This window comes from Lithobates pipiens, unplaced genomic scaffold, assembly GCF_037356315.1.
Source record: "Lithobates pipiens isolate NorthernLeopardFrog02 unplaced genomic scaffold, aLitPip1_a1.2 Scaffold_27, whole genome shotgun sequence".
Classification (NCBI taxonomy): domain Eukaryota; kingdom Metazoa; phylum Chordata; class Amphibia; order Anura; family Ranidae; genus Lithobates; species Lithobates pipiens.
Window position 1 is genome coordinate 115,998,706 of NW_027507788.1, and position 15,466 is coordinate 116,014,171.

At 42.5% G+C, this 15,466-nt stretch overlaps 1 protein-coding gene across 3 annotated transcripts in view; it reads left to right on the plus strand.

The window, feature by feature from the left end:
- The window catches only part of LOC143934082 (ubiquitin carboxyl-terminal hydrolase 2-like), a 162,501-nt gene that overhangs the window by 99,051 nt on the left and 47,984 nt on the right, over positions 1-15,466 (plus strand). For all 3 annotated transcript variants that reach the window (XM_077457388.1, XM_077457389.1, XM_077457390.1), the window contains one exon: positions 14,086-14,136. In XM_077457388.1, coding sequence (XP_077313514.1) covers positions 14,086-14,136 — 51 coding nt within the window. The remainder of the gene's footprint in view (positions 1-14,085; positions 14,137-15,466) is intronic.

A 15,466-nucleotide genomic window follows, 5' to 3' on the forward strand; every position in this document is an offset into this window, starting at 1 on the left:
GTATTATTATGTCATGCTAAGTCATTTGTAGGGACTTGGTAATAATAACAAGAAAAGCAATAAAACAGATCTCTCACAGCCAGCAGCAATACAATAGACTCCCCCCCCCCCCCCCCCCAGCAACAATGGAACCCAATGACACAATCCCCCCCCCCCCCCCAGCAACAATAGGCCCCCCGAAGCAACAACAAATCTCCTAGCAGCCAACACCAATAGACTCTCCAGCAGCCAGCAACAATAGACCCCTTAATCAACAGTAGATCCCTTCCAGCAACAATTGACCCCCCCATCAACAAAAGATCCCGCCCACCATTAATAAACCGCCACACAAAAATAGATCCCCTCCAGCAACAATAAATACCCCAGCAGCCAGCATGAATAGGCCCTCCATCACACCCCAACACCTCTTGTCATTGCACACATTCAGTGCTGGAGGTGGCGGAACTGCGTTCCTCCGCGTTCCCGCTGAAAAAAAGCCCTGTGTGTGTATGTGTATAAATATATAATCTCTCTAACAACTGTCCCTGATTGGAAACAAAGCCCCTCTGCCCCTCTTTCCTCCTTATTTGCCCTTATTTTGCTCTGATCTATATAATTGTATATATTTTCCAGTGCTAAACCTTTCATTCAATTTCTAGGCTGCGGCATTTGTAAGTTTTAAAAGCCAATATAAATAAATAGTAGTAATAAAAAAAAGAACTTGTTGGTTTAGCTAAGCATTTCTTTTCTATAATTCTCCTTTTTAAGGGGTGTGGCAGGGGGGTGTGTCCTATGCCTACATATTTTATCTAATAGGTGTCCCTTGTTCCCATCTCAAAAAGTTGGGGGTCTGGCGTGAGAGAGGGGGAGATTCCATTCTCTGCAAATACAGGTGTATTTTATGCCTTACACTCCTACACCTGTACTTCCATGTGAGTGCTATGTGCTGCTTTCACAGGAATTTGTAGTTTTAACTAATATAAATGTGATAAAAAAAATTCTGTGGTATAAAAAAACACTGATGATATTGTATATATATATATATATATATATATATATATATATATATATATATATATATATATATATATATATATATATATATATATTTTTTTTTAACGTATGATAAAAAGCATCGAGTATATAAATAATATAAGAAAAATACTAATATTTAGGAATTATCCCAGCATGTTTTCTTTGGGGTTTGAGTCCTGGTTCACAGCAGTGCGCTGTGCGATATCAAATGTGATTCACACTACACCGCAGTGCAAATCACATGCAATGTCTGTGCGATGCGATTTCAGCCATACAGATAATATTCGGACCAAGCTTGCACAGGACCTTTTTCTTGGTCCGCAGCAGAATCGGATCGCATGGTGGTTCACACCCATGCGATCCAATTCATGTCAGAACTGACAGTTCACACTGTGATATGCAAACTGATTTGGGGGTGTTCTTAACTTTCTATTGTCACTCCTGCCGGTGTGAACTGCCTTGCGTGTCATGTGCACTTGATGATGTCAGAGGACCTGTGACCACCTGATCATGGGGTTGAAGAGGCTGTAGAAACCTGTTCTCCAGCCTGGAGGGAGAATGCAGGAATAAAGGATCAGACAAGTAAAACTGCGTTTTCCGCCCCCCTGGGCCTAAATAAGCATGATTTAACCCTTGCAGTGAGGATTTTCACTTTCCCCGGAGTTCAGCTTTAAATGCCAAGCACACTAGCTGCCCATACTTAAAGATCATTTCCATATAGGTACTTTGGTTCAGCGTGGACTGATGTAACTATGTATATACCATATCTGGCCAATGTTATTGGGAGCTGGAAATCACTGAAGTAGTACCGCTACTCTAGTGATGTCTAAAAGCTTCTGGGTCCTGAGCTGAGCGGCCAGCCTGGTGTATTGTGAACATAGGAGGTCAGCTACTCAGCATAGGTGCCGTTTGGAGAATGCTTTACATTTACTGAATGAATGCAAAGTGATCTACAATTGGACGAGGTGGGGTGGTGACATCATGCTCTCCACTTTGTCCAATCAAAGAACACTTTTTTTCATTCAGCAAATTGCATTTGCTGAATGGTGCAAATGCCTTCGATCTCCTGTATTTTCAATGCATAAAACTGTCCATTTAGCATGGGACCTAGACACAAGTGGAGATCACTGAAGCAGCGGTTCTGCTTGCTCTAGCACTGCTCTGATTGGACAGAGCTGAGGAGTCATTCTTGGCCCCATTGAGAGCAGTGGGTAACTGAATGGCATTCCCTAGTACTGTCACATGGGAGTCGAGAGGGTCACATGCTCCCCAATATCTAAAATACCAGGTATTTTTCTTCACTACCCACAGCTGTACAGATTGGAGAGGGAGAAGGAAGGGTAGGTATGAGGTGGTGCCATTAAAGTATTACTAAAAAGGTATGTATTGGTGGTGGCGCCATTCAAGTATAAAAACTTTTTTCTTTTGAATTGGAGGGTGAAGGATTAGAACATTTGTCTGTTCTTTATTGCTGTCTGCGCCCCTGTTTAGGAAGAATTGCTCTCTCTAATTGCCATGATCACCCAGGTTACCAGGAATGAAGGTGAGGGTAAATCTAAAATCTTGTAATGGGTACGCTTGTTCCCATGACAACTGTCTAAGCGGGGATAGACCTCACATTAGAAAGATATCCTCTCACTTCCTGTTGAGTGCTCAGTACAGGAATTGAAGGGAAATCTCCCCGGAAAGACACAGATGGCAAAAAAGATGACAGTGGTTGAAACCTGTACCCTACTCTATCCAAAGTTTTATCTTTAGATACACTTTAAGGCCTCATGTACACTGCTGCTGGTCAGCGGATGTTTAGAAGCTGTTGGCCATTTATTTCACATGCGCCTGAACTCTCCTCTATGTTATCTTAGGAGTACATGTACACGCCGTCTTTTATAGGAGTTTAGAGGCAGTTGAGTTTAGAGGCCATTTTTAGAAAGCAAAAAAATGAGTTCAGACACTGAGTTTAGAGGCATTTCAATCGCTTCTAAATGCGGTAATTCACGTTTAGCTGCATTTTGTTTACAGGCGTTTTTTCTTTTCAAACACTTCCAAACGCAAACGTGGCAAAACGGACGTTTTAACCGTGGGTTACTATCTGTCAAGTTAAATGGTTCAGGAGAGGTTGTAAAAACGTCCCGTGTACATTAAGCCTTATGCCCTGTACACGCGGTCTGATTTCCCAACGACAAAATCCATCAGATTTTTTGTGACAGATTTTGGCCCAAACTTGTCTTGCATACACACGGTCGCACAAAGTTGTCAGAAAATCAGATCGTTCTGAATGTGGTGGCGTAGAACACGTACAACGGGACTATAAACGGGCCAGTAGCCAATAGCTTTCGTCTCGTAATTTATTCTGAGCATGCGTGGCACTTTGTCCGTCAGAATTGTCTACACACGATTGGAAGTTAAACTATCGGATTTTGTTGTGGGAAAATTTTAGATCCTGCTCTCAAACTTTGTGTGTCGGATATTCCGACGGAAAAAGTCGGATGGAGCCCACACACAATCGGATTTTTCCGACAACCCGATCAGATCGCACATTTTCCAAGTCCGACCGTGTGTACGGGGCATAAAGCGGCCCTGTTGCTTTGCCCTGTGCTATCATAGTACAGGGGTGATTGGGGGCACACAGCGGATTCTCGTGGCTGGGTTCATGGGTGTATGTGAACAGCTGTGGCCGAGAAACCTGTACAAAGCAATGCAGGCGGCTGTTTGCATGTATCCCTACATCCAGCAGTTACCCGCCGTGGTCTAAACATTTTTTTGCTGTCGAAGGTCACTCATCTGTCCCTAATCTTTGTAGAAGCTTTCTGGTTCCAGCGGCAAAAATCCAGCGATTAATTTTTTATTTTATTTTTTAGGAATCCGCTGTAGGAATCCACTGTATGCCCCTGATCACCCACATGAATGTAGCCAAAATGATTTCATTTTTGTAGAAACTTTAACTGTATTACTTATTGTCTGCTTTTGCATAGGTAGGCCAAAAAGTCCAAATAATTTTTTTGCCAATAACTACAAAGTAACTATCTTTATTTCTAAGTATTTATGAAAAATCGTAGTACAATTCAGCCCACGCTGACGGATTCCAGGTAACAATTACATAAGAATGCGGCATTGCGTGCACCAGTGAACTTTATCACCTCTTTGACTTTCTTAATGTTTGAACTATGTGACTTTATGTTCCTGCCAAGACCAGTATAGTCCAGCTCTGATGTCATGGATTAAGGGGAGATGCTGGGAAAAAGGGAGAAGGGAGCATGTGACTTGCTTTGTCAATTTTAACTCCCAGCATGCCAAACATGCTAAGGATTTTTTTTTTCAGAGCTTTTAAAGACTGGAACATACATCTGTGACAATGGTGACCCATGACTATGAAAGGTGTCATTAGGGCAGCTCATTGGGGTGCGGAGATGGGGTGTCACCTCCCCAAAACAAGGACCTTCATGGTAACATCATCAGATATTGTTTTAATCAAAGCTGCAGATTTACGAAGTTTAGAAATACTTTTTAATACCGACATTAACCTGATTAATATGAGATTTTAGTGATTGGATTTCGATCTACTTTAAGTCTTGCAGAGGTTAAATGTTAAGAACTCATGCACACTGACATAGTTTTATTTTTTAAATCCCCTAGAAGCCTCCTTCCTGACAGCAGTGTTTTGTGGAAAAAAATGCCCGACGCTTGTAAAAGTATGTACCGCGTTTACCCGTGTCAAGTGTCTGGGCGTTAATTCATTTCATTGGCTAGAATAAAGGACTTGTTCTGGCCATTGAAATAAATTAAAGTGGAGGGCCACCCTAAAATAAATAAATAAAAATAGCATTAATATTCTTTAAAAAATGTAAAAAAAAAAAAAAAACATTTGAAAAAAAAAATATTGAACTTACCATAAACCCCTGTTGCTAGGCAGTCTTTCTAATCTGCCTCTTCCTATTCCGCTTCGCTTCCTCCTCTTCGGCGAGCGGCCCCATTGCCTTCTGGGACATGTGTGTGTCCTAGAACACAACGGGGCCATTCACAAAGTGCCGCGCGATTTGCGCATGCGCAGTAGGAAACGGGCAGTTAAGCCGCAAGGCTCCAATGCCTGTTTCCCTTAGTGAGGATGGCGGTGTCGGGACAGGATATGAGGGACGTATCGGCCTCGGGAGGGCCAAAATCGCGGGCGCCCTGGACAGGTAAGTGTCTTTAATAAAAGTCAACAGCTACAAACACTGTAGCTGCTGACTTTAAAAAAAAAAATTTTTAAGGCTGGAACATCCCTTTAACACTCAATTGCTAAATGCATATAGTGTTTAGGCACATTTAACAGCTTCAAGCGCTTTGAAGGACGAACTGGCAGTGGGTTTTTTGCTGCCTGAAAAAGCTGCTAAAAGCCCATGTGTACATGGACACATAGGATAACCTGCAGGGGAGTTTAGAGGCACTAAAAAGAAAACACCAGACACCCCTAGAAGTAGCTTTAAAAATGCTCAGTGTGCATGAGATCCAAAGTTTCAGGCTGGGTTCAAACCTCTGACGGATGCAGCTTGCAGTGTCCCTGTTCTCCATTTCAGGGATTAATTGGGACCACATTTTTGCCAATTTGGCCCTGAAACTGAGCCAAAGACGCACAGCAGTTCCCGTGCAGGACGCTCTGCAGCCGCAACAGATACGTGAACCCGGCTCCATAGAAAGCTTATATTCAAATAAATGGGGGCTCTCATAGGGAACCCTTGATTTTGAATAGAGGCAGAGAAACACTGGTAAAAGCTAGCACAGCAAAACGTGCATTACCGCCAATGTAAAAAGCTACTAAAAGCCAGTTTTTACCCTGGTGTAGATAGCGGCTTTGCAGCTCGCTTTTCTAACGCTCCATGTGCATGAGGCCTTAGGCTTATCTCTACTTATAAGGTCTCATGCACACAGAGCGTTTTTATAGCTGCATTTTACTGGCGTTGGTAGTGGCTTTGCAGCTCATTTTTTCGAATGCCCCGTGTGCATGAGGCCTAAAGGGGAATCATGCCCCAAAGTCTGTTAAAAAATCAACACCTCTGATAGTGCCAATCTCTTGGTCCCCTATAGCACCCAGCGGTTCCTCACATTGACCTCCATGTCTCTACTGTGGGCTTGGGGGTGACTGCTCAGCAGTGGACTGCAGGAGCCATAATTATATACTATATTCTATTCTATATACTATATATTATTATATTCTATATTCTTTTGCAGATATAGTCTTTTTTGCCCATTTAATGTTGTTATCAAGCCCTGATGAAGAGGGATTATTTGCCCCTGGAATGTGTACAGTGTAATTTCTTGTCTTTTGGATATTCATGGATTTATTAAATTACATTTCTGGACTTCGTTTTGGCGCTTATGTTGATTCAACTATATAAAAGACTTTTCAAGCCAGGTGACCGCTGTCTGCGGGGGGGGGTGTCCCTGTTTTTTGGTGATCTGCTGAACCTAGGCTATCCAGCTTGAAGGTCCCTTGTCTACTAAGTAAAGATTTGTGTTCACCCCGTTGTTTCTGAGACAGGATCACTTTATATGTTAAGGGATTGTATGTTTACATGTTAAGGCAATTGGGGGGCACTGCACGTAGCTGCAGGTTTTGCTCGGTTCTAGGTGCTTTCCCCTAAAAACCTATACTGTTTTATGCAGTTGATTAGATTTTATTTTTTGAAAACTGCCTGACTTTGTGTTTGCATTGTGCTGGTCTCCATTGCATTTCAATAGGACTCTACAGAAATGAGTTTACTTCTTGGTTGTTAAACAAATGAAGTAAAGAAATCACATTCTAAGTAGGAGTGGATTGAACTTTTCAATGCTTGTCCTCACAAAGGAGTTAAACAGCCAAGAGATAGTAAATTCCTTAAATATTTGTTAGTTGCTAAAACTGGTCAGGTGTCAGTACTTCACTACCCCTCCCTCCCCACTCCCACCTCCTTTGTTCAATGATTTCCCAGAACTGGAAGTACCTTAGAACATTCAGTGAAAGCCATTCAACTGCCAGGCTTAGTGGATTATAAAAAAAAAACTTCAGACGGTTCCAACTCCATGAACGTAGTCTAGGCAAATATAGTATATAAATGATACTACTCTACATACTTTGTACTCATCCTGCATTCTCTGACAACACCTGGCGCTAAAGCGACGCTCGTTTAAGTGGCGGTTAAGCACTGTTTTAGCTGCGCTTTTTGGCTGCCAGTGGGGTGCTTTCATCCCCCAAAGAAGGGTTAAAAACTCCAGTTTTGTGGCACTTTTAAAACTTTTAAGGCAATTTGAAAGCGCTGCCCATTCATTGCAATAGGCAGAGTATTTTGGGAGCGCTAAATACAGTGCTCCCAACCCGCCCCAAAGAGCAAGCGCACCGCTCAGTGTGAAAAGTCACACTGCAGTGAATGGGAGACGGTTTTCAGGCGCGATAGGGGTCTAATGCGAGCCACACATGCATAGCTAGCTTTAGTCGTGGAGATCCTACCAGCAAGGTGTACCCATATGCACTTCCTTTCTTAGGTGACAACATTTTTTCACATGCAGACTGAACAAAAGAAATCAAATAGATTTATTCATCCACTAAACATGGAGGGATCACCCCTGCTGGCTATGGTGTTCAGACAACCACAGTGCCCTTGGATATCTGAATACCCAAAAAGGATGCAGTCACTGTTCAGCTGACAATTTTCAGCTCAGCTCCTCTCAATTTTGCAATTGATGTTTTTCAAGCCAACAGGGTGATGGTGCCGTAGTGCCAATTGCATCTGATTCAAGTACTGTAGCAGACTAAGAGGTCCAGCACTGTCTTCTGAGAACCCAAAATCTTCACAGTTCGTTAGGATCCAGGACAACCATCTTCGATTTGGAAACTGGCTATGACTTTCTGATGGCTCACAAGCCAGCCCTCTACTGCACATGCGTGAGATGCAGACTGCAGGGAAGACTGGTCCTGTAGCCTCCTGGGATGTGTGACACTGTGGGGGTCATTTACTAAAGCTGGAGAGTGCAAAATCTGGTGCAGCTCTGCATAGAAACCAATCAGCTTCCAGGTTTTATTGCCAAAGCTTAAAGCGGAGGTCCACCCTAAAATGGACCTCCGCTCATCGGAATCCCCCCCCCCCCTCCGGCGCCACAATCGGCACCTTTCAGGGGGGTGCAGTTACCTGGATAATCCAGGTAACTGCACCCACTTCCGGGCTAGCTCTCTGCGGAAAGGGGCGTACGTTACGCCCCTTTCCGCAAGCGCCCGCCCCCTTCAGCAAGTGCCCCGCTGCCTGCTGGGAAACACACAGCTCCCAGAGGCAGCGGGGACCGTCCGGATTGCGCCGCGCGGCTCGCGCATGCGCAGTAGGGAACCGGGAAATGAAGCCGAAAGGCTCCATTTCCTGATTCCCATACCCAAGATGGCGGCGGCAGGACCCGATAGACGAGCGAGCGATCGGCTTCGGGTGCCGACATCGCGGGGGCGCTGGACAGGTAAGTGTCACTATTTAAAAGTCAGCAGCTGCAGTATTTGTAGCTGCTGGCTTTTAAAAAAAAAAAAAAAACGCGGAGTCCCGGTGGACTCCCGCTTTAACTGAACAAGCCAAACAAAGTTAGAAGCTGAATGGCTACCATGCACAGCTTCATTAGATTTTGAACTCATCAGTTTTAGTAAATCTTCCCCCTGTGTGTCCAAGGTGGCTGCAGGTTGTGTGGGGGGGGCTGCGCAGACTAAAAAACAGATGGTATCAATAATGGTACCTTATCAGTGTATATATACTCTGCAGCCCTTTTGGAACTTTTTTTTTTTTTATATATATATAACAGGAGCTAGTAGTCATTGGCACTGGTGTTTGTAGTTGTGCTGGTAACAGTGATGGATCATTGGACTCTTTGACAGAAACCTTTGATAAATGTCCATGTTTCAGAGCTTGTGGGAGACAATCTTGTGAAGGGATCTGTGACAATGTCACCTGCCATGCTGTAAACCCTTTGAGAGAGAATACAGGAGAGAAGGCACATCACAGGGTTGTCAAGATAAGCAATCATCCTTTCCAGTCAATGTTTATGGCTTGATTGGTAGTCACTGATTAAAAATGATCTTCATAGTATCCTTGCTTTTGAAAGTACTTCCAGAGGTGGCAGAGCAATTCTATATAAATATATATTGGAGGGCGGAGGAGTCTAATCCTTTAGGCACATGTATTTCAATGTGGATCAGCTTTATTCCCAAGATGTTGTAGATATGCCATGCCTGCCCCCCTCCCTCTCCTCCACCTGCTCATATACATATATGTATATAATATTAGCCCAACCAGTCTAGCACACTGCTTTAACACACGCAGAAGTTGTAGAACTCTTGCTGAAATTGGATTCTATATCTTGGGTATGAGAATGTCAATATCATGTACCTGGTAGCAGAGCCTGCAATGCTGAGGAAGGCGTCTTTTACAACTCGGACTCGGGCCTCTGGTAACAGAAGGCGCTGGAGTGCAGAGTAACACAAGTACCTGTAGGTCTTGCAGTGACAAAGCAGGTATCCAGGCCAGGCAGGAGAGGTCATTGGTAGTCTTTAGTGAAGCAGGCTGGTACTGGTGACAACGTGCAGGTGAGGCATGCACTGGTAGCAGACTGTAGAACAGCAGGCACAGCATGATGTGTCAGGAAGCAGAGTCAGGCAAGCCGGGTCATATACTGGCAGAATTGATCAGGTACAGAGGAGCAGGCAAGAGCGTGGTCTGGGTACAAGCAAGGTCAGGAGGCAGTTGTTGGGGGGGAAAAAAGCAAATGGAGCAGACAGAAATGGAGGTCAAGGACAAGCCGTGGTGGGTGCAGTCAAAGTTCAGACAGTGGTCATACAAGTTGGGTCAGCAACTGGAATCAGGATACAGAATAACAGGATTACAGGATACAAGGAAGGCTGAAAGACAAAGCAGCACTGATCCTGAGCACTGGCCGAGTTTAAATAGCCTGTTTGGAACCAACATGTGTCGTAGGTGCACGAGAATGTGTGATGGCACGTGTGTGCACGCAAGTATGTGCATATGCATTAGAGCTGCACGATTAATCATTAAAAAATCGTGATCTCGATTCAACCCCCTCACAATCTCTATGCAGAATTTCCTGATTCAAGTTTTTTACAACCTTTTCACAACACATTGTCATGTAACACACGGTGCTTCCTTTCCTGGCAGCTGACATTCTCATCTCCCTAGCGTGTGCCAGCTCTGTTTCCCCATGGCCACAGCTGCACCTTTTATTATCAGCAATGCGGCTCCACTGCACCCAGCTCCTGAGGAGGTGGTATTCTTTCCAATTGTGAGTGCAATGTAATTACTTTAATTAATAAAAGGATTTACCCGTGCTAGGGTCCGCGCTTCCTTTTCTCCCTTTATTTCTCCAGTTATTCCTCATCCTAAGGAATATTGGAAGCTGCAAATCCCTCAAGCTGGGTCACTCCTACTGTATGAACCTATGCTATACATGTACGTGACCGTTTGGATACATATACTGTAGGAGAGATACTATAGGACTTTGTCTTAGCGAAGTGCTAATTGGTTCTTCTATGTCTGTACCCAAAGCATGTGGTAGGGCATCCCTTAGCTCAGTTATGCTTAACGTAAAATGCCCCTTCATATATTTAAAAATGTACCTAAAATACATAAATCTTACCTACTCACAAGGAGAACCCTTGTCCTTTTTTTAATTCTCTAGGCTAAAAAGTTCAAGGACATGTTTGCAGTGTATGCATCCATTTGGATGGTCACCAGTGCCATGGACCTCTACTAGTGTCATTTCAGGCACTGAGCTATGCACTACGAGTTGGTCCTTTCTTTTCCTTTGAACTGTTCTTCCTTTGCTTTCTCTATGATGGTTTACTTGTCCTAGTGCAGTGGTGGCGAACACTGGCACCCCAGATGTTTTGGAACTGCATTTCCCATGATGCTCATCTACACTGCAGAGTGCATGAGCATCCTGGAAAATGTAGTTCCAAAACATCAGGGGTGCCAAGGTTCGCCATCACTGCCCTAGTGTGTTACTGCTTCTCAACTCCAGATCCAAAAAGACAACTTAAAAAATAAAAAATAAAAAATAAAAAAAAAGGATTGTCATTCTGATGGCAAGTAATGTGATTTGGAGAATTGTTGAAGTTAAACAGGTGAGAGAATAAGTGTTTTCAGCAGCTTTATTGTCTTTTGGATTTGGTTGCTGATTTTACTTGCCCTGATCTAACTTGTACTCTGTCTGGCCTGACCTTGCTTGTACTCCACCTGCCCTGACCTTGCTTTGATCCCTGACTATGTGTTTGCTATGTGTTTTTAAACTAAGTGAGACCTCTGTAGGAAATACTTTTTATCACCTGCGTTCCTTTGTAGGTTTCCGAGATGGTATGATAAAGAGAAAATAAAGAACTAAACAAAAGGTTAATATATTAAGATGCATATGATAAAGGGATCATAAAATACTAAACAAAAAGGTTAATATATCAATATATTGGAATGCAATTGGCGTTAAAATAAATGCATAGATTCAACCAATAACTATATATCCAATATTTATATATCAACAGCACCCGTAAACAAAAAACATTACTAACGTATCACTAATGTTATCTAAATGAATGGAAGCTTGTACTGCTAAATAAAAATAAAAATATATCAGATATCTTTAAAGACCTTATAAAATGGTAGATGCCTGGATTTTATTCTGATCCAGTGGCTTCAGTTTTTCCCCCAAGGAATTCCGACTTCATTTGCTGTATACTTTTCAAGAGGCAGCCAGGAAGAAACATTTTTATGAGCAGGTCAACAATGGCTGCCTACATATTCCTCCAATAATACATTTCCCATAAGATTTCAAGTAAAAAAATAAAAAACAATCTAGTAATCATTATGTTCACACTAAAAAAGGAAAAAAGGTTCTATACAGTGATACTGTATACACAACAGAATATATACCAATTGTACAAAAGAAAGTGGTAGATCATATATCAGATAGCAGCGGACCTAAATCAGAGGTCTCACCTGCAGGTACCCATACCCCTCGGAGAAATGGAAAGTGATGGGGTAAAGAGAGGATTTCTAAAATGATAAAAAATTGAAATAGGATTCTCTGTGTTATTAAAACAGAAATAAAAGTGTATTAATGGACTAGATGTCTCAGATGACAAATGATTAACATTGTCAGTAATTATCCCTCCGTTTTATGCTTTGATTGAACAAAGACAACAGAAAACATCTCACCAGTTAAAAGGTAGTGTGTACATTTGTGATTTTTATATATATATATAATATCTATCTTCCAACTGTCCCTGATTGGAGACAAAGCCCCTCTGCCCCTCATTTTGGTTTTGGTCTGATCTATATAGTTGTATATATTTCCCAGTGCTAAACCTTTCATTCAATTTCTAGGCTACGGCATTTGTAAGTTTCAAAAGCCAATATAAATGAATAGTAGTAATAAAAAAAAAAAAAGAAGCACTTTAACGTATGATAAAAAGCATCGAGTATATAAATAATATAAGAAAAATACTAATAGTTAGGAATTATCCCAGCATCTTTTCTTTGGGGTTTGAGTCCTGGTTCACAGCAGTGCGCTGTGCGATATCAAATGTGATTCACACCACACCGCAGTGCAAATCACATGCAATGTCTGTGCGATGCGATTTCAGCCATACAGATAATATTCGGGCCAAGCTTGCACAGGTAGCAGAATCGGATTGCATGGTGGTTCACACCCATGCGATCCAATTCTTGTCAGAACTGACAGTTCACACTGCGATATGCAAACTGATTTGGGGGTGTCCTTAACTTTCTATTGTCACTCCTGCCGGTGTGAACTGCCTTGCGTGTCATGTGCACTTGATGATGTCAGAGGACCTGTGACCACCTGATCATGGGGTTGAAGAGGCTGTAGAAACCTGTTTACCAGCCCGGAGGGAGAATGCAGGAATGAAGGATCAGACAAGTAAAACTGCGTTTTCCGGCCCCCTGGGCCTAAATAAGCATGATTTAACCCTTGCAGTGAGGATTTTCACTTTCCCCGGAGTTCAGCTTTAAATGCCAAGCACATTAGCTGCCCATACTTAAAGGGATTGTAAAGAATAATTTATTTATTTTTTAATAACAAACATGTTATACTTATCTCCACTGGTCAGCTCGTTTTGCACAGAGTGGCCCCAAACCTGCCCTTCTAGTGTCCCTTGGCGACTGTCTCGGCTTCCTCCCGCAGGTACTTCTCACATTCATGCGAGCTTCCTCGCATGGTGAGAAGCACCTGCGGGCGTGCTCCCATGATACAGCCGGCAGCTATAGCCGCTCGCTGTATTACACGGCCCCGTCCCCCAGCGCTCCTCGTCAGTGGATGTGATTGACAGCAGCGTGAGCCAATGGCTGCGCTGCTTTCCATCCACTCCAGCCAATCAGCGGCCAGGCTGAACGGTAAAGAGGACAGCGGGGGCGAGCGCAGGATTTTAGAGGGGTGAGGTAAGTAAAACGGGAGGGCTAATCTATATTAATTAGAGATGCACAATTAATCGTCAGGAATCGTTATCACAATCTTGACTAAAATGTTTCACATTTCTTTCTATGCAAAGAAGTCTCTGCCCTTCTGAAGCCACAGCCCTCCAAATAAAGGAAGTGAAAAACTGGGCAGTCTGCCAAGAATCAAAACATTCTTTATCAGTTGAACTTAAGTACAAACATTGTAACAATTTGTCACTGCAATAGACTTTGTGTGTGTGTAAGTGTAAAAAAAGTTTAACCACTTAAACACTAAACCTTTCTGACATTTGTTGGTTTCAAGTTAAAATCATTTTATTTTTATTTTTTTGCTGGAAAATTACTTGGAACCCCCAAACAAGTAATTTTTGTTTTAAGCCTCCCAAATGATTGTAGAACAGTAAAAAAATATATATAAAAAAAATACTCTGTATAATGTCTGACATTTCTCAGAGTGGAACTCATTGGCATTAAAAAATGTTTATTATATTCAATGTTACTGTTGTGGAGCTTTTCTGTTATATTAATGCTTTAGTTTTTCAGTTTCCTCTCTGTATAAACATCACAAAAAATTTACAGCCATATTACTAATCTACTTTCATATCTCTTTTAGCCCCAAAAAGTTGTACAAGGTTTGGTTGGACTGCGGAATCTGGGCAATACGGTGGGTTTTACTTATTTGTTTTGCATTTTTTCCCCATTTGTACCTTCACACTGACATTACACCATGTGGCATAAAGTACATGTAACACCAAACTTGCTCTTTAGTTTTGGATGAAGTAGGAAATGATTAGAACCCCTGTTCGTTTTTCATCTGTCTGTGTTCTCTCAGGGAAATTTGCCTGAAGATAAAAGAAGATAAGACTATGATGAAAACCATACAAAGGCTCTACCCCACACTCTGTTCAAAAATTGTTTTGGTTTTATTTACCTGTTAATATATTAGTGTTTAACAATTAACAGTTACTTTTTTTGTGGTTAGTGTTTGCTCTTAAGCTGACCATACATGGAGGGAACAGAAATCCATTAGTTTAGAAAGAAATAGGCGTTCCAATCGGTTCCACCTGTCAGATGGTCCATTCATCCCTATGGGCACTCAGGTGTAAACAGACTTGTGTGTCTGCTTACACCCGTCTACCTCCAGGTCCGATCAGGCCTACTAAAAAAAAAAAAAAAAAGAGAGAAGGCTCTGTCCTCTTCCATTTAGGTGGAGGGCATCGGTGGTAGCCAGGTGTAAACAGATAGCAGGGTCTGTTTACTCGTGGATACCCATGGAGCAGAGCTGACTGCAGACATTACTAGACACGAATGCGTAATCCACCCACTCCTCTCTGATCACCAGGTGATCAGCTCACAGATCCTCAGCTGATTGCAGCAGAATCTGCCCCATGTAAAAGTAGCATTAATCAGATCTTTAGTTGATCCTTTTTTTCCCTGTTTGCTTGACTTCTACTTTTCGGTGCATGTTCACCAACTCCACATTACAGCCAGGAGAGGTGTATGAAGTGACATTAGGATATATTAGACAAATGTTGAAGTAGAGAACTGGGAGGTTTCCAGGTCATTTATGGGTAACAGGAGAAGCTCACTGTCTTCAGACAAGATTGAGGGGACCTGGTAGGATTCTGGCACAATGGATGGTTACAGGAGGTCTAGTGTAGATCTTAGTAAGGCTCATCATAGTTCAGCTTCAGTTGTCATGCTGCCATATTCATGAGCCATGCGAGGGCACCAGACTGACTAGATGGTGTGGCGCATAACCAGATGGAAGAATCGTATTCACTGCACAGCGATCTATGTAGTTAATATAGCCAGCACAGAGTAATTTGAGGTGGATAGCAAGCATGTATCAGTTGACAACACAAATGCTCCCACTCATCACGGAGCATAAAAAAGGTAGGTCTTCTGAGGATAGCTGGAAATCCCATCTGTTTTATCTGAGATCTTAGCAAACCATGGAGACTTGCTTAAAATTGTTAATCTCTTCCTGCTGC